The 25,297-nt window shown below is 36.8% G+C and overlaps 1 protein-coding gene across 1 annotated transcript in view; it reads left to right on the top strand.

Annotated features, from left to right (window-relative positions):
- Positions 1-15,625, top strand: part of Amacr (Alpha-methylacyl-CoA racemase) — a 64,108-nt gene extending 48,483 nt beyond the window's left edge. The window contains exon 6 of the mRNA XM_090390381.1: positions 15,203-15,625. Coding sequence (XP_090246507.1) covers positions 15,203-15,597 — 395 coding nt within the window. The 3' untranslated portion in view covers positions 15,598-15,625. The remainder of the gene's footprint in view (positions 1-15,202) is intronic.
- Positions 15,626-25,297: the final 9,672 nt, after the last annotated feature.

Below are 25,297 nucleotides of genomic sequence, written 5' to 3'. Positions count from 1 at the left end.
AGCTAACTGGGTATTCTTTCCTTATTGACAACCAAAATGTGTTCAACTGCCGTTCACGATGTTTTAACCGCAATGTTCTGTTTGCCTTCAGATCTGTTAGGTCCTCTTGTACATTCATCAGAAGAGATTTTGCATCTGCAACAAATTGATCACAAACCCAGTCGAACTTTTCAATGCTCTATCCAAAATAATCCTTAAACTTCGGCTGCAAGTTATCTGAATGTTCTTTAATGAAGTCCATCCCCACTTTATTACCAGCAGCATGCTGCCATACAGTTGGGAACATCTCAAACGACTCATTGCAATGCGTTATATCCACAAATCCAAGTTATTCTGAAAGCCTTGAATGTTATTTATACTCGTAAAAAGATTTTCGTTCTTGCCTTGCATTTTAGAAACTTTACAAAGCAAGTGTTGGATACTCACACAAAAAATAATTTACTGACCCACACATACAACATTGTGTTTCAGTAAAAATGGCATATTGTGAAATATAACAATGAGTAGCATTACAAACATATATAAAAACTATAATTGGGAATAAATAATGTACAGTTAATTTCTTACAACAGGTAAAAGTTCTCAGTTGTCAATTTCTAATCATAATATGTATAGTATTATTTATAGGTATACACCGTCAGCAAAGTTTGCGGCACAATGGTTTAGGCGAATAGCTTAATAAACTATATTTTTAATTTCACATGGTACAAGAGTGGTATTAAATATAGTAATAATCTTAATATCTTAATATATAATACACATTATGAAAATTTGGTCCCCGTTTTATGTGGGAATTTTCTGGAACCAATTATCCTCGGATAACGAGGACCTCCATACTTAGAAACATATGGCCTCCCTAAGAGGTTAATTCACCATTTGTTTAAAAGACCAACTAGTCCTTTATCACATAGTAGGTGGCTTCCAGCAAAAACACTGAGACAAAATAGTTGTAAAGGGGTTGTTTGATGTGAGCTGCCAGGTGATATACGAAATTCGAGTTTCAAAGTTGTAATATAGTTAAAATTTTGTCTGAGTTTTACCACTGGAGACCACTTGCCATTTGATGAGAGACCAGCTAGTTCTGAAACATGTTATCATAGTAGTGTCTCTTCTTTTAAATATATGGCCAATTAACCTTTTTGCCAGGTCATTTGTGAAAGTAGCGCCATACCAGGGCAACTTTGTCCTGCTGTGAAAATTAAGACCATTGCATTATCTATGCATTTTAAATCGAGCTGGCTGCAGAAACAGGTAAAAGGACAAGATAGTCCTGCAAACCACTTACAAAATGCTGAAACCATATGGCTTTACTTCTCTTGTATCTCTCTCTTATTCAGTACTTTGTAACTTAGTGCAAACTGCTCTTGCAAATTGTAGCTATGTGGCCAATCATAGTGTTTGAATGAGCTGGTGACCAATTTGATGTTACTTTAGAACAGTTGAGAGGTGAAAAGAGACAGAAAATGCCCAGCGTGGGCACAGATGGAAAAATGTGATTCATTTAATCAACGTTTAATCTCTTTCATAAGCAACAACTTATGTGCAGAAACAATTGATTTAATCCTATATAACCAAGATTTTTGCACCATTATAACTAGTAATACTGCTTGTCAGCTGCATGTTCAAGTAAGGACAAATAACAAACTGAAGGTCACCCACTTAGTTTCTACTCTGCACTAACACTCTGGTAAAGGCCCGGTGATTGGCCTTGAGCTGCCTGTTGTTCCTCCCTGGTATAGTTTAATCTGACAAAAATGTAACTTCGTGATCTTTGTTAATATGTGCGAGAAATTGATTGGATTTCTCCTGAGTACATTAATAAAATCAAAACACCATATAAATTGATAAAGATTGCACTCAGCTCTTTGTAAGAATTGAGGTATATTTAGTGTTAATTTTTCTTTAATCATTTTCCAATGCAAAAATATTTTTTCTCTAAAGCACATTCATTGATATTGTACTAGGCATGGATTAAAAATTAGCTTTAGTATATGATAATATTTGCCTAAGGAGTGGAATAATGCAATCATAGTTTTGCTGCATAAGGAGATAAATCAGAAATTGGACATTATAAATCAATTAGCTTGTTATCCCACATCTACAAGTTGTTCACAAGGGTCATTACTAACAGATTAGAGAGAATACTTGACGAGAATCAACTGAAAGAGCAAGCTGGCTTTAGGATAGGATTCTCAACTATGGATCACCTTCATGTAATATCACAGCTAATGGAGAAAGCAAATGAATAAAAAACACCATTATGCCTGGCATTTGTGGATTATGAAAAGGCATTCGACTCTGTACAGCATAAGGCAATTTTTCGGGCACTGGAAAGACAAGGCATAGATACCCCATGTATTATAATTTTGAAGAAAATATATGAGAACACTACATCCTTTATTAGACTAGACAAAGACAGTAGCAAATTTAAAATTGAGAAAGGAGTTCGACAAGGAGAGACAATATCTCCAAAGTTGTTTACTGCTGCCCTTGAGGAAGATTTCAGAAGGTTATACTGCTCACAGAAAGGAGTCAATGTGAATGGAGCGTACCTAAACCATTTATGATTTGCAGATGACATTGTGGTAATAAGCCATGATCCCAAAGAATTAGAGGAAAATCTTAATCAGTTATGCAGAGTTAGTAAGGATTTTGGACTAAAGATGAATATGGCTAAAACAAAAGTAATGATGAACAAGTATGCCATAGAAAGGGATATAATGATTGAAGGAGCAGTAATTGAAAAGGTGGAGTCATATTTATCTGGGACAAGTCATTAGCTGTAATAATGATAAATGGCTGGAAGTCAAGAGAAGAATAAATGTTGGATGGATAGCATTTAGGAAATATAGTCACATACTGAGGAGCAAATATCCCAATTTGTCTGAAACATAAAATAATGAACCAATGTATACTACCCACCATGACTAATTGAAGTGAAACTTGGGCACTCACCAAAAGAATGGAAGAGAATCTGAGAACTACACAGCGAAGAATGGAACAAATTATACTGGGAATCAGACTGTTAGATAAGAAGAGAAACACATGGATTAGGCAGCAAACTCAAGTAATGGACATTCTTATCAAAACTAAAGTAACTAAAATGGTCTTGGGCAGGACACATAGCTCGAAGACATGATGACAGATGGACTAAGAGAATAACAGAATGGTACCCAAGAGGAGCTAGAAGAAAACCTGGAAGACAATGATGGAGATGGACAGATGAAATTCATGAGTTTGTGGGTAGTGAATGGATGGCCATTGCACAAAACAGAAGGAACTGGAAAGTTGCTGGAGAGGCCTTTATCCTGCAGTGGATTGAAAATGGCTGATGATGATGATGAATATTTGCTGTAACTTTGTTTATTGCATTTGTTTACATTTAAAAAAATGAACTATTGTTTATACAGCAATACCCCGCATAGCACTGATAATTGGTACCGAAACTGTTCCGTGTTATGTGAAACCGTGCTGATTGAGGTATAATTATAATGGGTTTTAATTGAATGCGTACCAGGGAAACAGTCTATAAACAAATTATAATAAATCTATAAACAATTTGTGTTTGATAGCTTCATAAAAAAATTTATTAATTAAAAGGTAAGGTCGTGAGAGATGAGGGAAAAACTTTGTTTATTTAAGTATTTCAATAATAAAGTCTGGTGAAGTCATCTTTCTTTTCCTCGATGTACAAGTCTTTGTAGCAACAAATCCCATCTTGTAAAATTTGCCGTATCTTTATACTACATTCAACATCATTCTTCATTCATAATCACATTGCAGCCCCCTGCAATGTGATTATTATAATTTGTGAGATCTGTAAAAGGGCTTCCACACTAGGAAGACTGGATTATAATTTTCTTTTCTTTTAGACAGTGAATTAATTAATTAATTACTGCAATAAGTTCCCTTCATAAAGTAGAGGCCGACAACTTGGGGAAATTCAAAGGTCAGCTGGAGGCAAACACATAGGTTATTTATTTTCTTTTTTTTTTATTCTTTTTTTTATTTAGTTATTTATTTTACTTTTTTTTTTTTTTTTTGCTGGTGCAGCAAAAGCCTGTGGTGTCCTGCACTATATGGCTAATATTAATGTCAAAAACAGAAAGGGGTGAGGGGGTGAAAAACCTCTCACTCCTTTCTGTTTTTGATATTAGTATTAAACTTGAGGAACAACTACTTGGATATCTAAAAGTCCAAAATGAGCAGAAAAGAAAGCCTCCTAAATCAGAGCAATCTGTTAATCTAAGAACTTTGTAAACCACAACTTCTACCCATTAACAGATTGCTTGAGATAATTAAACAGTGTTAAAACTACAAGATAACGTGCAGAAGCCCGAGTGGTGAAACTCTGCCCTATTTAAAACAGTAATTCCAAAATTAAGAACACTGAAAACTGTATCAGGCTCCTGAGAGCTGTATTATGGAATTCATTCAGATATAACATCAAAACTATTTTCAGCACAGGTTAAATAAATAGTGACAGGTTAACAATTACCAGGTTAAATATGATGGGAAAAAAAGTGTTGTAAAATGTGGAGAGGGAGGGGAGAGATAAGGAAGCTATGATATTTCATCTCCTCACTGAAAAGCCACAAATTCAGTGGCAGCTGAATACTGACCTAAAATGGAAAGAAATAAGGTTAACTAATGACCTAAATAGAAGCAAAATGTAGAAAAATATAAGAAGAAATGTATTTATTAGAAAATAATGCCCTCAAGCAAAAACAGAGGAAGCATATATACTGCTCAAATTGCAAAACAAACATTAGATGACTGGGTGAAATGTAATCTGAAGAGAATAGTGTGATAAGCACTAACTGAATAAAAATATATTAAAAACTGGACTGGTGAAACAGTGATAGCAGAATAAAAAAAAGGGAATGAAGAATGGGCAAGGTTAATATATCAAATAGACATTCTACAAAATAACTGTAGAAACTTTAAAGATTTTGTATTAAGAGCCATTTTAGCCCTTCTCCATATATTTTTACAGGTGCATATAATATGCAAGAAACTGGCATTTAAAATATGATATTGTGTGGCATTGACTAAAGTTTTTATGATGAAAGTAAGGTTGTTGCACATTGTAAGAGCTCCCTAGATATCTGCTTCATAACATGTATTCTGGAATTAGACCAAACCAGATAGGGCTTTTAAATCCAAATTTTCCAAATTTAAATAAACAATTTTTAAAAAAATATGAAAATAAGTAATATTCTGCAATTTTTACTATGAATTTAGATATCTTTGATGTATAAATTAATACTACTAATAATATTAGAGTGAACTTGAGAAGGTGAAACAGCCATATTCCAAAGCAATCAATATAAACTACAGGAAACTCTTGTTTAATACAATATCAGTTTAAACAAAATAGATCTTATTCCCCTTCAAAAGTGATAGGCATTCTGATGTTAACAAATTTGCTTAATACAAAATACAGTTAATATTTTGTAGAAAGTTTATATATGCCCTTCAAATACTCACATATCAACGTTCTCCCCAGAAAATTTTGCCAGCTGTATGGCATTATGAAGTAGTCGGGTGGGGAAGTGTAATACTTTGCAATATTATAACATTTTTTGTTATTTATAAATGTGACTTAAGTGATCCAATAGTTAATTGGATCACTTAAGACCAGAGCAAAAGTTAATTGCATAATTTAACATTATACACTCCTGTCGCATTGACCTGGATCGCGTAGTATGTTTGAATTGATATTGATCAAGATCAGTACCATATGGTACTGCGAGAATCGCTTAAATTTTAGCCGGGCAGTCAGTTAAATTCACTGGGCAGTGCGCCCATCCAATAGGTCCTGGGGGGAATAGTGCATATATATGCCCCTCAAAATTACTTATTTCTATGCTTTAATTTGGAATATGGTATTTTATTTTGCTTATTTATTTAATTGTTCACTCAGAAGTAAAATGGAAGAATGGATTTATACTGCAACTAATGCAATAGAGAAAACTAAGCATAATTATATTAATGGACTGCACTTCTCTATTTCACTCTATTTCTATTAAGTTATCAGTGTGTATTGTTAAACATTAAACTACACACTCTTTGTTAAGCTTGGCTGTTAAGTACAGCCAGGTCAATGCGACAATGAAAATGAATTGTACTATGCTTGCTCTTGCAACCATATAATGAAAACATCTGTAATATATTAAATATTTAATATATTAATGTAATATGAATGTAATATTTGTTAGAAAATTAAACTTTAAAGAATCTAATGTTAAAAGGCCAATTAAAGCACACATAATGCTGAACTCTGAAGCTCACCAACATTAATGCAGATCATTAGTAGGTTACATGATACATTTATCTACTATAATAACTGAAACAAAACTAAAACTTAAGCTGAAAAATTACACGCAGACAAGATTGTGAGATTTTTTTTTTTTTTTTGAAAAAGGGAAGAAATTTAAACAAGTTATTAATGCAAAGAGTGAAACCTAATATATACTGGCTTACCTAAAAGAGAGTGGTATGACTTTTCATTCAGTTGTTAGTATTAGTGGTGACAAATGATGCATGAACGCTAGCTTGTACAGCATCAGTAAAAAACAACTACTCATATAACCTGTCTATGCCCTCTAACCATTTGTTTAGCTCTTCCTTGAATTTATTCAAACTATTCACCTCTACAACACCACAGGAGTTTGTTCTGCACATCTAACCTGCAACCATCATTCCTCAATTTGAATCTGTCTCCTCATGTGTGTAGTCTGATCATGAGGAATGCTCCCATTAGCACCGAGATTACTCAATCTATTCAAAGCCTTAAGCATATCAATCAAATCTCCTTGCAGGTGTCTAGTCTCCAGATGCTGCAATTTGCAAAATTGAAGCCTTTCCTGGTAAGAGCACCCCTCACTAATCTCATCACTTTTCTCTGTACCTATTCCAACAGATCGACGTCCTTCCTAAAATGAGACTTCCATACTTGTATGCAGTACTTAAGATGTAGCCTAACCACTGCCTTATACAATGGGTTAATCAACTCCTTATCCCTCCTGGTAAAATTCCTGTATATCATTGACAAAACCCTATGAGCTGTCCTGGCAGCCTATCTGTACTGTTCAGAGAATTTCATATCTGACCGCACAATTATCCCCAGGTCTAGAGGTGCCACCTCCGTAGTCAGGTGAGCAGGAGCAGCAGTGCGTAGCACGTGCTTCTTGATTAGACCGGGGTTCGAGCACGTGCCCACCAAATACGGAGGATGCGGGAAGGTCAGGGAATGACCACCGCATATCCCCGGAGCAATATGGCCTTAATTGCTAATGCTCCTAAAAACCAAATAACTAACTAACTAGGTCTAGGGGTAATCTGATATAAGCAAAAATGATACAAACCTTTGTTGTTTGGGCTGACTCTTTAAACCTGAATTAGTTTTTCTATTAATCATGTGTTGTTGTTTGCCTTTGTATTCCAGAATTTATTTTGCTGTTTAATGAAATGGAAGAGATGCAGCAGTTGAATTTGCCTTTAAGGTTAATCCCAAGCTTTACCAGTTTGTTCTTTTTTTTTTTAATTTTTTTAAATATCATATTTAAAACTAGAACTAAGTATTAGTTTGAGTCTTAAACTTATACATGAGGGCTCACATCTGATGAGTATGGGCTTGGCACACCCAGGGTTTTGAGCTGGATATCATCATTCTTCTCCTTCTACCTCTGATTCTTGTTCTCTCTCTCTCTCTCTCTGGGTAACTCAGGATTTTTTTTTTTTTTTTTTTGCTGGTGCAGCAAAAGCCTTGGGCTTCCTTGCACCATATAGCTAATAATAATAATAATAATGAAGTCAATGTTTATGCCATAGATAGTATAACCATACTTTTCAGTATACAGTTAGTATTCTGTGCAAAGTATTCTGGTCAGGCTGTGATACCCAGTTGCCAAGGTAACGTCATTCAAGGAGAGGAGGAAACAGAGCCACCAATGTCTGTGTGAAATACAAGATGAGTTAAAATATGAATTGCATAATTGTTAATATAGTTTGCATCGCATATTAAGCCATTTGAAATATTTTCAAACAGAGTTTTCTGTGCAAATAAGATTTTCACATTTTGAGCTACTTTTATTTTTACTGAAGTGCTTTTGACACAAACATTCAGTTTGTGTCAAAAGTGAAAATGAAACAAGTTATGCTTGGATGCTAAACATAAAATCACTGAGTAAGTCGATACATTGGAGTATATCAAAACAAGAATTGCAAAGCAATTTAATATTCATTTACTAATATTATCATCAGTATTAAAAGACCAGAAGAAAATATAAGATGTATTTTCTTCTGGTACCAGTCCTGTACTGGACTGGTGCTAAAAGGAAGAAAATGTGTACAGTAAACTCTCGATTTTCTGGGATAGATGGTAAAAAACAAATCCCGATAATTGATTTCCAGGTTAATCCAAAAATACAGAAGTCACTGACATATGTAAGTGATACGTTCCAGGACTTCTTACTTCGTTGGGTTTTACATAACTCGGGAATGACTAGTAACATTTGCTACTAATTGAGAAATCTGAATTCAGCGCAATACTTGTATTGCGCTGAATTCAGATTTCTCAATTATTCTCTTAGATTTCTCATAAAGGTCAAAATGAAATTTTCTGTAAAGAACTTCACAGGGTTAAGGTGAAAACTCACTATTATCACCCCACACATTTTACTAAAGCACATTTCTGGAGGTCAACAAAAAACAATAAAACTTTCCGTTTTATTGGGCATTTCTGTTAGCGCAATCTATTATAAACAGGTAGTAAACTCGATCTTATTCATTTGCAATAATACCAATAGCTGGAATTCTGTGGGTTTTTATGCTATTATGGTGAAATGTGTGATCCCATCACTGAAATCTTCAGTCATATAAAAAAAAAAAAAAAAAACCCATAAATAATTGTAAGAATCTTCTCTTTTTCCCCCCCCCCCCCCATTTTTTGCTTGTTACTCCGATCTCACTTGTGCAATGCTGCGTGTGCTGTGATCGTCATTATTGATTGCTTATTATTATTTTTTTGTTGTTGTTTTAAATTTTACAATTCTAAAAGGGAAAAAAAAAATTGAGTGAAAACAAATTTACATAAATCTGTAGTTGCATAAGTTGGGGGCTTACTATATCAAAAAATGTTCACCGACCTACGTAAAAAAATATGGCGATAGATAACAAACTTACCACGTACTATTTGTGTGTCCAATATGATGCTTCCCTTTATTTTTTGCGATGTCGATTTTAAATCTAATAGTTTCCCTTTATTTTTCACAATGTCGCGTATGGTTTGGTCACCATTATAATGGTTGATTAGAGATTTAAGCGATGCACCGTTTTCAAACTTTTGAATAATTTCAAGTCTTTGTTTAACTGAAAGCACAACTCTTTTGCGTTAACCCATAATTTTCACAATTTCTAAAAAAAAAAAAAAAAAAATATATATATATATATTTATTATAAAAAAATTTCGACATCCCTGACATAAATAACGAAACAAAATTTGCTTTTTGCTGTGCGATGGAACACAACAATTGACACAACGCACTAAAACAAACTAAATATTTCTTCCCCCCCCCCATTTTTTTTTGAGCAGCAGGTGTGAAGACAGCGGGGATTGCAAGATAACAGGTGCACTAATCTCCCAATGACGACTTATAATGCCGCTTGTCACTTATTTACAACTTGTAAAATATCTGTTTATACCTATTCTAGTTATTACTTGAATTTTATGATTTTTTTTCCCCCCCCCCCCTTTTAAATTTGGAGTCTTGAAGTGTCCCAGTTAATCCGCTTCCCGATTAATCCGATCCCAGTAAATCGAGAGTCTGCTGTACATGGTACAAAGCATAAATATTGTGAAGAAAAACTGAATGGTTCCACCACGTATGGGTATTCAATTTACTAATATTGGGTTCCCTGCAGAGAAAAAAAAAAAAAAAAAAAAGCTAATTGTTTCACACTGAACCTTGGTATTAGTGATTTTAGGAGTAGCAATGGTTAGCTGCATTGCTTCAAAATGTGAAATTTTTGAAGCAACTAAATCTTTCTTGATATCTGCATTAATCTGGAGGAGTACAAGTTGGATTGTATTAGCATTAGCAGAGGCATATGATGCAAGAAAGCCAGCTTATGCAGCATCAGTCAAAAAAAAAAAAAAAAAAAACTCTTCCATTTCACCCCTCCATTTATTTAGGCTATCAACTTCCACAACAAAAGAAGGAAGTCTGTTCCACCAATCAACTATATGTTGGCTAAAGGCAAATTCCCGCACATCTATTCTACAACTGTCTTTCCTCAATTTAAATCTGTGCCCCCTCAGGTTCTTAATCTGAGCAAGAGGAAGAATGCCATCAGCATTCAGCTTGCTCAACTCATTCAAGGCCTTATACACCTCAATCAGATCACCTCGCAGGTGCCTACTCTCCAAAACTTAAGCCTATCTTTCTAATAGCATCCCTTTGTTCCCCTCACCAATCTTGTTGCCCTTCTTTGTACTCATTCTAGCAACTCTACATCCTTCCTAAAATAAGGCCTCCAGACCTCACACAGTAATCTAGGTGTGGCCTGACCATTGCCTTGTATAATGGGATAAACACATCACTGTGTCCCTGCTAGCAAAATTCCTATATATCATTGACAAAACTCCATGACCTGCCGTGGCACCCATCTGCACTGCTCAGCGAACTTCATATTTGACCGCACAATTACCTCCAAGTCTTTTTCACTTTCCACTTCCCTGAGTGTAGTACCACACAGTTGGTAGGTTTCTCTTTGGTTATTGCTATCCATATGCAGTACTTTGCATTTGTCAATGTTAAACTTCAGTTGCCACTTCTCAGCCCATTTGCCCAACTTATCTAGATCCAGTTGGAGTAGCATACTGTCTTTACTGTCGTTAACAACCCTGCCAACCTTTGTATCATCTGCAAACTTGGACATTAAACTTGATATACCTTCATCTATATCACTGATAAATATACAAAACAACAATGGGCCCAACACTGAACCCTGGGGAATTCCACTAATAACATTTGTCCACGAAGAGCAGTGTCCATTGATTACCACTCTCTGTTGTCTCCCATTCAACCATCCCTTTATCCATTGTAGCAACTTACCCTTAATGCCATACCTCTCCAATTTGTATAGCAGTCTTCTATGTGCAAGAGTATCAAAAGCTTTCCTGAAATCCAAGTATATGATATCAGAATTATTTTTGACATTAAGTTCCTTTGTGACCACATCATAGTATCCAATCAAACTGGTCAGACAAGACCTCCCTTGAACAAACCGTGATGTGTCTTAACTATTACTGCAGTCTTGTCGATGATCCTGCAATGCTTCTTTAACCAGTGATTCCATTATTTTCCCTGGAACACAAGTTAAACTAATAGGTCTATAGTTACTTGTGTCGCCTTTTGAGCCCCCTTTGTGAATTGGTGATATATTTGCACACCTTCAGTCCATGGAAGCTCTCATAATTATGGCTAAGGGTTTGCTTACTTCCTTTGTTGCCTCCTTTAATATAACTGGATAGATCCTATCCACCAACAGGTGCCATTTTTATGTTTAACTTCAACAATTTCTCCTCTACTTTGCTCTCAGTTATTGAAAAATCACTTAGCTCCCAGTTAGAGTTTGATAAATTTCTGGCACTCCCCTTATTGAATAACTCCTCATGTGTGAATGCAGACTGAAAATACTCATTCAGTTTATCAGCTACCTGAGCATGATCATCAATAGTCAACCCATCTATGTTAAGTGCTCCAATCTGATTCATCCCTTTCCTTTTAGAGTTTACATAAGTAAAGAACTCTTTGCTGTCTTTCTTTGCATCCTTTGCCAAGGAGTTCTCGTAATCTGCCTTCGCCTGCCTAACCTCCTTTGTGACTTGATTACAGACTAGTTTATATCTGCCATAGGCTTCTGTGTCACCTGCTACTTTATATGCATCCCATACATTTTTCTTCTCTGCCACAAGCCTCATTAGTTCATCTGACATCCATTTAGGCCTAAACCTTGAAGCATAGCATCAGTAAGTTTTACCTCTCGAGCATCATTGCCAGAATCGACGTTGGTAAACGTCGATTTAGAATTCAACATTGGTAACATCATCAGAATTCAACATTTAGAATTCAATGTTGGTAACATCATCAGTTGATTCCACTGTACAGAATTTAAAAACTGTCTGAGACCCCTGTAGTCACCTTTACGAAAGCAATAGACCTTACCTCTAGCCTTGATTGTAGTTACATCTTTAAGTAATTCCCACATCAGTACATTGTGATCACTATCACCCAGTGGTTCTTTTATATGCAAATTCTTAATGCATGAATAATCACTGCTGATAATCAGATCAAAAGTATTACTCCCTCTGGTTGCGTCTCGAACACGTTGCTGTAGAAAACAGTCATTCAATAAATCCGCAAAAATCTTGCTAGTGTGCGAGTGACCAACCCACAATTTCCAGTTGATATCTGGAAAGTTAAAATCCCCCATTATAAGACATTCTGATTTGCTGGGCCACTCTATTTCTCTGATTACACATTTTTCTGATGAGTACAATTGCTAATTATACTCATCAGATTCACTGGGCCTATAACATATACCTACTCTCATTTTTCCTTTCCCAGTTATTTGGTTTTTTGGTTTTTTTTTTTTTAGGAGCATTAGCAACTAAGGCCATATTGCTCCGGGATATGCGGTGGTTATTCCCTGAATGACCTTTCCGCATCCTCCGTATTTGGTGGTGACGGGCTCGAACCCCGGTCTAATCAAGAAGCGTGTGCTACGCACTGCTGCTCCTTCCCACCTGGCTACGGAGGCGCCTCCTTTCCCAGTGCTTATGTCACACCAAACAGACTCAACATTGCATTAAAGTATTATTATCATATCATATATTACATATATTATTAAGGTATTGTAAAGTTCTTAAGTTAAATTAATTTAATGTTCAAGCATATAAGTTAACTAGCAGGAAGAAGTATTGGCACGAGTTTTTCATTTGTTTTTAAACTAATCTTAGTCTACAATTCAAAATTATAAAGGTACCTTTTACTGTCTATTTATTCCTTCATTAAATCCTATATTTCTTATGAATCCTTAATGTTAATTGTAGAAAACCCTGACTATTTTATGTAACTTTAAATTTTTCTTTGATATAATTCTTTTTAATTGTGAATTGATCCAATTTTCATTCTTTCAGAATTAAGTTCTCTTTTATTTTTATATTAATGAATACAGGAACTCCCTGACTTATGTAGCGTTCCGCGGAACGCAACACTTACACAGGTCGGGGAATTTCCCTATGCTTGTGCAGCACTCACAACTGTGCTCGCTGAATTGATTGAATCAAAAAAGAAAAGTTCGACTAACATGTAAACAAAATTATTTATTGTATTTATTCAATTTTTTATCTCTTGCAGGAACAATTACAAAAGCGTGCAATTTAAAAAAAATTTCAAAATTATAAAATTACAATAAAAAGAGGAGACAGGCATAGCATCGGTCAGTTTTACTTCTTGAGCATCATTGCCAGAATCGACACCTTTAGCTGATAAATATGCCGCTGTGGGGATTTAGAAGCCGCTGAACCTTACAAAATAACATATTAATGGATGATGACATTTTTCTTTTCATCGTAGATTTCTTTGTAACAAGCAAGCATACCATTCACCCCTCTGTTAACTTTTAAGAATCGTTCGCTGTCAGGATCCATCTTCTTAAATCTTGCCGATGCAATTTCACGAAATGCCATTGCCATCTCTCTGTTGATGAAGCATCTCGGCTCCTCAGCTGGTTCATCTTGAGCTTCATCAGCATTTTCTTCTTTCACTATCGCTGCCTACAAGTCAATAAGTTCTTTATCAGATAATTCCTTCTCTTCTTCCTCTATTAACTCCTCCAAGTCTTTGGCATCGACCTCCAACTGAAGTAGCTCTGCAACCTTTACAATCTTATCTGTAACTGCTTCATATGATTCGTATTTTTCAAATCCTTCAAAGCCTTTTACGTGCCGTGGGCATATTTTCTTCCATTCGCCATTTAAACAACTTTTAGCGATTTGCGTCCAGGCTTTATTAATGTTTAAGATGGCGTGGTAAATATTGTAAGATTTCCAAAAGTCTCTTAACGTAAAATTTTTCTCACCATATACTGCAGACAATGCCTGAACAAATGTTGTGCGTAAATAGTATGCTTTTAAATTCGAAATAACACCCTGATCCATAGGTTGGATGAGTGAAGTCGTGTTTGGCGGTAGAAATATGACTCTCACGTTCGAATTGAAATCATCTAGATGCGTAGGATGTCCAGGAGCATTATCTAATAGAAGCAAATTCTTGAAAGGAACATCATTGTCTTTACAATATTTTTCAACCTCGGGAATGCAGCAGCATTTAAACCAGTCCTCAAAGAGAGATATTGTTATCCATGCTCTCTGTTTCGATCAGAAATGCACGGGTAGGGTGGCTTTATTGATGCCCTTAAATGCACAAGGATTTCCAGAATGGTACACAAGCAGTGGTTTTAATTTGTAATATACTGCTGCATTAGCCCTAAGCAAGAGCATGGCCCTAACCTACCTTTGATGCCTTGAAATTTCCTTTTTGGCAATGTATGTTTGATTCGGCATTTTTTTTTCCAATACAGAGCAGTCTCGTCAACGTTAAAAATTTGCTGCGTTGAATAGCCGCCTTCATCAATAATTTTTTCCAACACATCACAAAATTTCTCTGCAGCTGCAGAATTGGCACTGGCGACTTCACTGCATACTTTAACATTGTGGAAACCAGCACGATGCTTGAACCTATTAAACCATCCATTGCTTGCCACAAACTTGGGTTGGGATTTGCCATACTTATCCTTAATATCTTTATAAATACTTGTTGCTTTTGCTTGAATGGTCATTGCATTCCACTCATGACTGCAAACAACATTCAGTTTAAGGTCAGTTCTCTCCAAAAAAAAAAAAGGAAATAGTACAATTAGTGACACAGATGATTTATAGAGCTTCTGTAACTAGTCACTAATTTGAACAATTTGTGACTAAACGGTAAGAATATCTTGAGCATTTGATCTCAAATTTGTAAAAAAGAAAGCTAAACTGTTTAATATTTTCCTGCCTGTTTTTTTATTTTATTTATCTATTCAATGCAGATATTAGTAAACATTCAGATAATCTTTTGTTTCTATTTCACAGGACTAAATTTAAGTGAAGAAAATTGCCCTCAGTGGACTAACTGGGAACAAAATATAGACACTTTTACCAAAGTGTTTGCTTCTAAATCACAAACAGAATGGTGCAAGGTGTTTGATAGAGTAGATGGCTGTGTCACACCAGTATTAACTTTGGACGAAGCTCCTCACTATGCCCATAATGTTGCACGTGAGACCTTTGTTAAATGTGATGAAGAGTATTTTCCTCGTCCTTCACCAGTACTTTCTCGAAGTTCTGTTACACCAAATCTTTGTGAGCCTTTAGTCGGTGAACACACAGAACAAATTTTAAAGGAAATAGGCTATGAGGGGCAGGTTATTCAAAACCTGTTAAAAAATGGTGTAATAGAAATTAATAAACAAAAATCAAAGATTTGAAAAGTGGACCAAATTGAAGAAACTATCATGCACCAACTGTTTAAAATATATAAAAAATAGTAAATGTACATATTCAGAATTTTGTTTTTTACAGAAAATCATTCTCAGATTAAAGTGGACTTGTCATGGCTAATTAGAATTTGGGTTTTATGGTCATATGTTTTCCTGATGTGTCCTCAAAGAAATTATAGAATGTCTCTTCCCTGTGTATATTTGTAATTAATTCTCGATACTGATTTTAACCATTGTGTGGTTTGTTGGTGTATGAAAGCAATCAAAAATTAAAAAAAAAAAACTTTAAAAAATTAAAATAGATATTAAAATAACACGAATCTTAGTATTCCTCATGTATAGTATTCCTCTTTTTATCTGCATCATTAATCATTTTTTAATTTTTTATTTTATGAAAATTCCAAACACAAAAAGGTCCAGAATAAAAAAAGAAGATACTTGTTGACAGACTTGAATTTCTGTATATTGTAATTTTCAGGAAATACATCTGAAGGAAGGTTATTCAAGAAAACAAAAGTGATCTAAAGTATTCCTTCAGTGGTGTGATTTGTAAGGAAACTGTGTTGTTTGAAAATAATAAAGTACCAAAACCTACTATTATGTTTATTTCCGAATTGTAAATATATATATTATGTAGTCAGTCATTTTGGGTATTTTCTTAACACTTCTTCAGTGAGAGCTGTCTTTGCACCATCACAAGAACTTGTTGTGTCCATTACTTACATATTTCCAATTCAGAAATAAATATAATGATACCAAAATAGGTTTGAGAGCTTTATTATCTTTAAACAACAGAAAACAGAAGTTGAAGGAATAAATGAGGAAAAGAAATGTTGGTTTTGTGAGTTTGACATTGGACAGTGAGTGGACATTGACTGGCTGCAGCACATGTTCAGACTAGTTTGTAAGAGGGAGAATTAAAGTAAAAAAAAAAAAAAAATTCAGAAGAACAGTGCCCATGGAAGTATCTACATAAAAGCATGCACAAATAGAACATCTGTGAGACAGAGTACAGAAACTTTGTAAGAGATAAGTCATTAATTAACTACCTCTCTTTTGGATGAAGCCTAGAAGCCTGAGAGAGGTTTTGACCCCCCCCCCCCCAAGATGTGAGAACAATATTCCATGGTAGGATAGATTTGTGATTTGTACAGAGTGAGTAGTTCTTTAGAAGAAAAGTAATGCCAAAAGTGAAAAAAGAGAACTCAGTTGTTTTTTTTTTTTTTTTTTTTTTTGATGCAGAGAAAGCAATATTTGTGATGTGATGTAAAGGAAGACATTAGAAATCAGGGTACTCCCTAATAGAGATATGTGACCCTGCCTAGAAATCTGTGTATCATCACAGATAAGTGCAGGAGCAGAAGAATCCCTGGAAGTAGCAGAATTGAAAAAAATGGAGCAGTAGATTTGAAAAATATAGTTGTTAAAAAAAACAAAAATTTTTTTTTTAGCTTCACTACTCTAAGTTTTGGCCATAAGATGGTTGAAAAATATATCGAGGGGTGATCATTTAATTCATGGACCGGTACAAGATCTTATCTTGATTGTAATCATTTGAATCTTCTGTGGATTTCTCCTCAAAATATGCTCCCTTGAACTTTACACACTTTTGCCACCGTCATACCCATGATTTAAATGCTTCTTGCAAGCCATTTTTCAAAAGACTGCAAAGTGCTACCATTGTGGCTCTGCATGCTTCACTGTCAGACGCGAAATGCTTGCCTTTCAGGAAGAAATCACATGGGACTAAGTCTAGTGAATAAGGGGAATGTGGCAGAACCTGAGCTGCACAATATTAGCTGTATGGTGCCTGGCATTGTCTTGATAGAAAAACCACTTTACACCAGAAACTTCTTGACATTTCTCACAAATGGCATGGCAAAGTTTGACTCTGAGAACCTCAGAGTATGCTTCCGTATTCATAGTTGTTCCATGACGCACAAAATGTGTACCAAGACTGCCTTTTGTGTCAAAAAACACAAGAACCATTTGTTTGTCAGCTGAACGAAAAGCTCGAAATTTCTTAGGTCTTGGTGAATCCGAATGCTTCCACTCACTCGAATGTTGTTTTGTCTATGGATCATAGTGAAAAATCCAAGTTTCATCACAAGTCACTATTTGATTTAAGAAGTTTTGATCATGTGTTTCAAAATGATTAATCATTTCTTTGCACAAGTTTTCTTTGCTGTTTTTGTTCTGGAGTCAAATCGCATGGAATCCAGCAGGCACAGATTCACAGCATTTTCAGGTGATCTTTCACAATATTGTGAGCACTACTATATGAAATGGACATTCTAACAGCAAATTCACAAAGTGTAATTCGCCTGTCTTCATCCAAGATTTCCTGGGCTTTTGCAATTTGCTCAGGAGTTGTTGAGGAGGAAGGCTGACCAAGTGTTGTGTCATCTGCAATAGACTCATGGCCTTTAATGAATTCTTCTTCTTTTGATGCCGTCCCCTATTGTAGGTTGGCGATCACCATGCTGTACTTCTATCTTGGGTGAGATAAAAAAAAGATCCTCAGCTGATCTGCCAGTCCAGTTGCAGATGTTTTTCAGCCGTGAAAGTTTCCTCCTCCTCATTTCTCTCTTTCCCTCTATTATTACTTGAAGCAATTTATATTTCTCATTTCTAAGGATATGTTCCAGATAGGCAGTTTTCCGTCTATTCACTAAGCTCAACAATTCACACTTTCCTCCTGCTCTTTCAAGACTTCAATGTTAGTGATTCCGTCTAACCAAGATATTTTTAGCATGTGTCTGTAGATCCACGTTACGAAGGCCTCTATTTTGTTCATGCTTGATGTTTTCAGCGTCCAAGTTTCAAATCTGTATAACAGTATGGGCCACACTTGTATTAATTAAATTCTGAATTCATTACCATGTAATGAATTCAGTCTGATTGACAGATCTAGAGCTTTGTGACACAGCATTGTTCTGTATTTTGCAACCTCTATTCTTGCTTTTATTTCTGCTTACAGATCTAGATCAGTATTTAGCCAACTACCAAGGTATTTAAAATGAGTCACTTTATCTATTAGAGCTCCATTCAATAATAGCTGGACTTGGCTTACTGGAGATTTACTCACAGTTATGTATTTGGTCTTCTTGACATTGATTCTTAAACCCATATCATTACTTGTGTTGTTAATGCAGTCCAAAAGCAATTGAAGGGCTTCTATATTTTCTGTGAATATAGCAGTATCGTCAGCTTATCATATGTTATTTATCAACTGACCATTTATTTTAATTCCTTCTTTCCTTTGCCACAATGCATTTTGGAAAATAAAACAGATGTTAAATAGCATGGGTGAGAGAATGCAACCCTGCCTTACCACTCTTTTTATATTAATCTTGTCAGTTTCACTCTCTTTGACACTTATAGTGGCTGTTTGATTCCAGTAGATTTCTTTGATGAGTCTGATGTCCCGTCCATCAAGATATAGCTTTTTAATTGCTTCTATACGATTTACATGATGTACCCGATCAAAAGCCTTTTCAAAGTCTATAAAGCAGATGAACACTGTCTTCTGGTGTTCTCTACATTTTTATAGCAACAAGTTCATACCTTGGAGAGCTTCTCTTGTGCCTAGTCTGCTTCGGAATCTAAATTGGGTGTCAGAGATAACTGATTCACATTTTTTGTAAATCCTGTTTTGGATTATCCATAAGCAGCAGCTTCAACATGTGACTCATTAGACTAATAAGACGAAAATTGTTGCATGAGGTGATGTTCTTCTTCTTTGGAAGAGGAATGAATGAGGACCTCAATCAATCGTTAGGTAGTGTTCCATTTAGATATATTTTATTGAACATTTTGGTTAGAACTTTCAGATTTCTTGATCTAGAAGTTTCACTATTTCAGTTAGGATTTGATCTTGGCTGACTGCCTTGCCAGTCTTTGCCACTCCCAGAACCTATTTTACTTCACACCATATAATTTCATGGCCTTCCTCCATGGGTATTTCAACATTTATTTCCTGTTTGGCGCATCAAAAAGCTTCTTGATGTAAGTTTTCCACATTTTTCTTCATCACCTCTTAAAACTAATTGATTCTGAGCATTCTCTATTGTGTATAGAATCTTTCTGTTTGTAGTTCTTGTTAATTCTATGTGAGACCTTGCTATATGAGACCTTGAAGGACAGGGTGGATGCCCTCGAAGGAAATAAATTGAGGGGCCCATCAAGCTCTCAACTGCCCACATCAACACCAGAGCTTGGACTTGGTCATCTTGCAACACAGAGGCAGCCCCCAAGGCAGAATGCGCTGGTCCAACAGGAACTAGTAGTTGTTGGTGACTCAATTGTCAGGGAAACGGGGAACATGCTTTGTAAAAAGGATAGGTGGAACAGGACCAGGGTATGTCTGCCAGGGGCAAAGGTTGATGACGTTGTAGAGCAGATATCATCTTTTAAGGGCACAAAAGGTGATATAGTTGTACACGTTGGCACTAATGATATTAAGAGTAGGAGACCAGCGGAATTACTTAACAAGTACAGGTCACTGTTGAAAAAAAGCCGTGAAGTAGGGTTGAATTTGAAAGTGTCTGCAATTCTGCCCAGACACGATAGGAGGGAGTATATGATTAGAGCCTTGTCGATCAATTCGGCCCTGGAAAGATTGTGCAAGGCTGAAGGGGTAGAATTTTTTTCAGCCTGGACTGTACTTGTTAACAGGAGAGATTGCTTCTACAGGGATGGGATACACTTAAATAGAAAGGGTGCAAGAATATTTGCTGATGCTATCGAGGCAGTGTTAGGTGGGTCGGAAAACTGATAGCTTGGGGGGAGACAAAGACTAATGGATTAACAGTAGCCATGGGCAGAGGTGAAAGAGATTCTTGCACTGCTTCTATTGGAATGAGCAGAAGCCTGAAAAACAAGATGCAGGATATTTCAGAGACTGCTGGAAATCATTGCGGTACAAGTAGGCTGGAAGTCATTGCGGTACAAATGAGGCATATGGCAGAGATAGGAGGGAGTATATGATGAGAGCCCTGTCAATCAATTCGGCCCTGGAAAGATTGTGCAGGGCTCAAGGGGTAGAATTTTTTTCAGCCTGGTCTGTACTTGTTAACAGGAGAGACTGCTTCTACAGGGATGGGATACACTTAAATAGAAAGAGTGCAAGAATGTTTGCTGATGCTATCGAGGCAATGTTAGGTGGGTCGGAAAACTGCTAGATTGGGGGAATACAAGGACAAATAGATTAACAGTAGCCACTGGCAGAGGTGAAAGTGATTCTTGCACTGCTTCTATTGGAATGAGCCGCAGCCTGGAAAATAAGATGCAGGATATTATTTCAGAGACTGCTGGGAATCATTGGGGTACAAGTAAACACATGGGTTGTGTTAGGGTAGCTAAGAAAAAGAACAGGTGCATGTATACTTGTGTGTACACCAATGCTAGGAGTTTAGTAAATAAATTTGATGAATTTGAGGTGTTGCTCAAAACATCAAAGGCAGATATTGTGGGGATTTCAGAGACGTGGTGTCACACAGATATAAGAAATGCAGAACTGGAATTTGGGGAGTACAATGTCTACAGAAAGGATAGACAGGATAGGAAGGGAGGAGGGGTTATGCTCTTAGTTAAAAAACACATAAAATCCAAGGAAGTGAAGCCAGTCGACAGCGCTGGACAGTGCAGTGTCGAGTCAGTTTGGTGTGACATAAGCATTGGGAGATCAAAATTGAGAGTAGGAGTGTGCTATAGGCCTAATGACTCTGATGAGTATAATAAGAAACTGTTCGGAGAAATAGAGTGGGCCAGTAAATCAGAGAGTCTTATAATGGGGGATTTTAATTTCCCAGATATTGACTGGAATTTGGGGGCTGGTCACTCACACAGTAGCAAGGCTTTTGTGGATTTATTGGATGATTGTTTTCTACATCAGCATGTTCGGGAGGCAACTAGAGGGAGTAATACTCTTGATTTGATTATCAGTAGTGATTCTTCGTGCATTAAGAATCTGCAGATAAATGAACCACTTGGTGGCAGTGATCACAGTGTGCTGAAGTGGGAGTTACTCAAAGAGGTAACTACCATTAGGGGTAAAGGGAAGGGGTATTGCTTTCGTAAAGGCGACTACAATGGACTGAGACAGTATTTAAATTCTATACAGTGGGATCAACTGATGATATTGCCAACAGCAAATTCAAAATGGGAAGCATTCAAAGAACTTATCGTGGAAGCTACTAGGCTTTACATACCAACTAAGAAATATTGTTCAAGGTTTAGGCCTAAATGGTTGTCAGATGAACTAATGAGGCATATGGCAGAGAAGAAAAATGCATGGGATACATACAAATTAACACGTGACACGGACGCCTATGATAGATACAAATTGATCTGTAACCAAGTTACAAAGGAGGTTAGGCAGGCGAAGGCAGATTACGAGAGATCCTTGGCAAGGGATGCGAAGAAAAACAGCAAAGAGTTCTTTACTTATGTAAACTCTAGAAGGAAGGGGATGAATCAGATTGGTCCACTTGAGATCGATGGGTCAACTGTTGATGACCCTGCTCGGGTAGCTAACAAACTAAATGAATATTTTGCATCGACATTCACACATGAGGAGTTATTCAGCGAGGGGAATGCCAGAGGTGTATTCAACTCTAGCAGTAAGCTAGAGAATCTTGTAATAACTGAGAGCAAAGTGGAGGAGAAATTGTTGAAGATAAACACAAGAAAGGCACCTGGGGTGGATGGGATCTATCCAGTTATATTAAAGGAGGCAGCAAAGGAGGTAAGCAAACCCTTAGCCATAATTATGAGAGCTTCCTTGGACTCAGGGGAGGTACCCATTGACTGGAGATGTGCAAATGTGACCCCAATTCACAAAGGGGGATCAAAGGCTGACACAAGTAATTATAGACCTGTGAGTTTAACTTCTGTTCCCGGAAAATGAATGGCGGCACTGGTGAAAGAAGCACTGCAGGATCATCTAGACAAGACTTCAGTTATAGCTAGGACACAGCATGGTTTTGTTAAGGGGAAGTCTTGCCTGACCAATTTGATTGGATACTATGATGCAGTCACAAAAGAAATGGATGCAGGGAATAACTTTGATATTATATACTTGGATCTTAGAAAGGCTTTTGATACTGTTGCACATGGAAGACTGCTGCACAAATTGGAGCAGTGTGGCATTGGAGGCAAGTTGCTGCTATGGATAAAGGGGTGGTTGAGGGGGAGAAGACAGAGAGTGGTAATCAATGGACACTGCTCATCGTGGACTAATGTTATTAGTGGAGTCCCTCATGGTTCAGTATTGGGGCCTTTATTGTTTTCTGTATTTATAAATGATATTGATGATGGTATATCAGGCTTAATGTCCAAGTTTGCAGACGATACGAAGGTTGGCAGGGTTGTCAAGGACACTACTGACACTATGCTGCTGCAACAGGATTTGGAAAGGTTGAGCAGATGGGCTTCGAGGTGGCAAATGAAGTTTAACATTGACAAATGTAAAGTACTACATATGGGAAACAGCAACCCCAGAGCAACGTATCAACTCTGTGGTACTACACTGACAGTGGTAGAGAATGAAAGGGACCTGGGGGTGGTGGTGCAGGCAGATATGAAGTTCTCTGAGCAGTGCAGACGAGCTGCAAGAGTAGCTCATGGTGTATTGTCAATGATATATAGGAATTTTTCTAGCAGGGATAAGGAGGTGATTATTCCCTTGTATAAGGCAATGGTCAGGCCACACCTAGAGTACTGTATACAGGCCTGGAGGCCTCATTTCAGGAAGGATGTAGAGCTGCTGGAACGAGTACAGAGAAGGGCAACTAGATTGGTGAATGGGACAAAGGGGTTCTCTTACGAAGAAAGGCTTAAGTTTTGCAAATTACAGTGTCTGGAAACTAGGCACCAGCGGGGTGATCTGATAGAGGTGTACAAAGCCTTGAATGGTTTGAGCATGCTCAATGCTGATGGGATTCTTCCTCTAGCTCAGAAAAATCACCTGAGAGGGCATAAATTCAAATTGAGGAAAGACAGATGTAGGATAGATGTGCGGAAATTTGCCTTTAGCCAGCGGGTGGTTAGTGGGTGGAACAGACTTCCATCCCTTGTCGTGGAAGTTGACAGCCTAAATAAGTTTAAGGCTCAGCTGGACAGGTATTTCGAACGAACAGAGGGGTGAAGTGGGAGTGGTTATTTTTATTTATTTATGTTACTTTTTTTTTTTTTTTTCTTTTTGGCTGATGCTGCATAAGCTTGCTTTCTTGCATCAAATGCCTCTACTAATGCTAATGCTAAGTAAACACATGGGTTGTGTTAGGGTAGCTAAGAATAGAAACAGGTGCATGTATACTTGCGTGTACACTAATGCTAGGAGTTTAGTAAATAAATTTGATGAATTTGAGGTATTACTCAAAACATCAAAGGCAGATATTGTTGGGATATCAGAGACGTGGTGTCACACAGATACAAGGAATGCAGAACTGGAATTTGGGGAGTACAACGTCTACAGAAAGGATAGACAGGATAGGAAGGGAGGAGGGGTTATGCTATTAGTTAAAAAACACATAAAATCCAAGGAAGTGAAGCCAGTTGACATCGCTGGACAGAGCAGTGTTGAGTCAGTTTGGTGTGACATAAGCATAGGTAAATCAAAATTGAGAGTAGGAGTGTGCTATAGGCCTAATGACTCTGATGAGTATAATAAGATACTGTACAGGGAAATAGAGTGGGCCAGTAAATCAGAGAGTCTTATAATGGGGGATTTTAATTTCCCAGATATTGACTGGAATTTGTGGGTTGGTCACTCACACACTAGCAAGGCTTTTGTGGATTTATTGGATGATTGTTTTCTACACCAGCATGTTCGGGAGGCAACTAGAGGGAGTAATACTCTTGATCTGATTATCAGTAGTGATTCTTCATGCATTAGGAATCTGCAGATAAATGAACCACTGGGTGGCAGTGATCACAGTGTGCTGAAGTGGGATTTACTCAAGGAGGTAACTACCATCAGAGGTAAAGGGAAGGGTTTTTGCTTTCGTAAAGGAGACTATGCTGGTCTGAGACAGTATTTAAATTCTATACAGTGGGACCAACTGATGATGTTACCAACAGCAAACTCAAAATGGGAAGCATTCAAGGAACTAATCTTGGAAGCTACCAGACTTTACATACCAACCAAGAAATATTGTTCAAGGTTCAGGCCTAAATGGTTGTCAGATGAACTAATGAGACATATGGCAGAGAAGAAAAATGCATGGGATACATACAAATTAATGGGTGACGTGGAAGCCTATGATAGATATAAGTTGGTCTGTAACCAAGTCACAAAGGAGATTAGGCAGGCAAAGGCAGATTATGAGAAATCCTTGGCAAAGGATGTAAAGAAAAACAGAAAAGAGTTCTTTACCTATTTAAACTCAAGAAGGAAAGGGATGAATCAGATTGGTCCACTGGATGTTGATGGTTCAACAGTTGAGGATCCAGCTCAGGTGGCTAACAATCTAAACGAGTATTTTCATCTACATTCACACATGAGGAGTTATTCAGGAAGGGGAATGTCGTAGGTGAAGTAAACATTGGCAGTGAGCTAGATGATTTTCTAATAACTGAGAGGAAAGTGGAGGAGAAATTGTTGAGGATAAACATAAAAAAGGCACCCGGGGTGGATGGGATCTATCCAGTTATATTAAAGGAGGCAGCAAAGGAAGTAAGCAAA

This window comes from Mastigoproctus giganteus, chromosome 2 (assembly GCF_048544385.1).
Source record: "Mastigoproctus giganteus isolate SK-2022 chromosome 2, ASM4854438v1, whole genome shotgun sequence".
Lineage (NCBI taxonomy): Eukaryota > Metazoa > Arthropoda > Arachnida > Uropygi > Thelyphonidae > Mastigoproctus > Mastigoproctus giganteus.
Note: the sequence above shows the minus strand (reverse complement) of the source record. Positions and strands in the feature narration are given on the sequence as shown.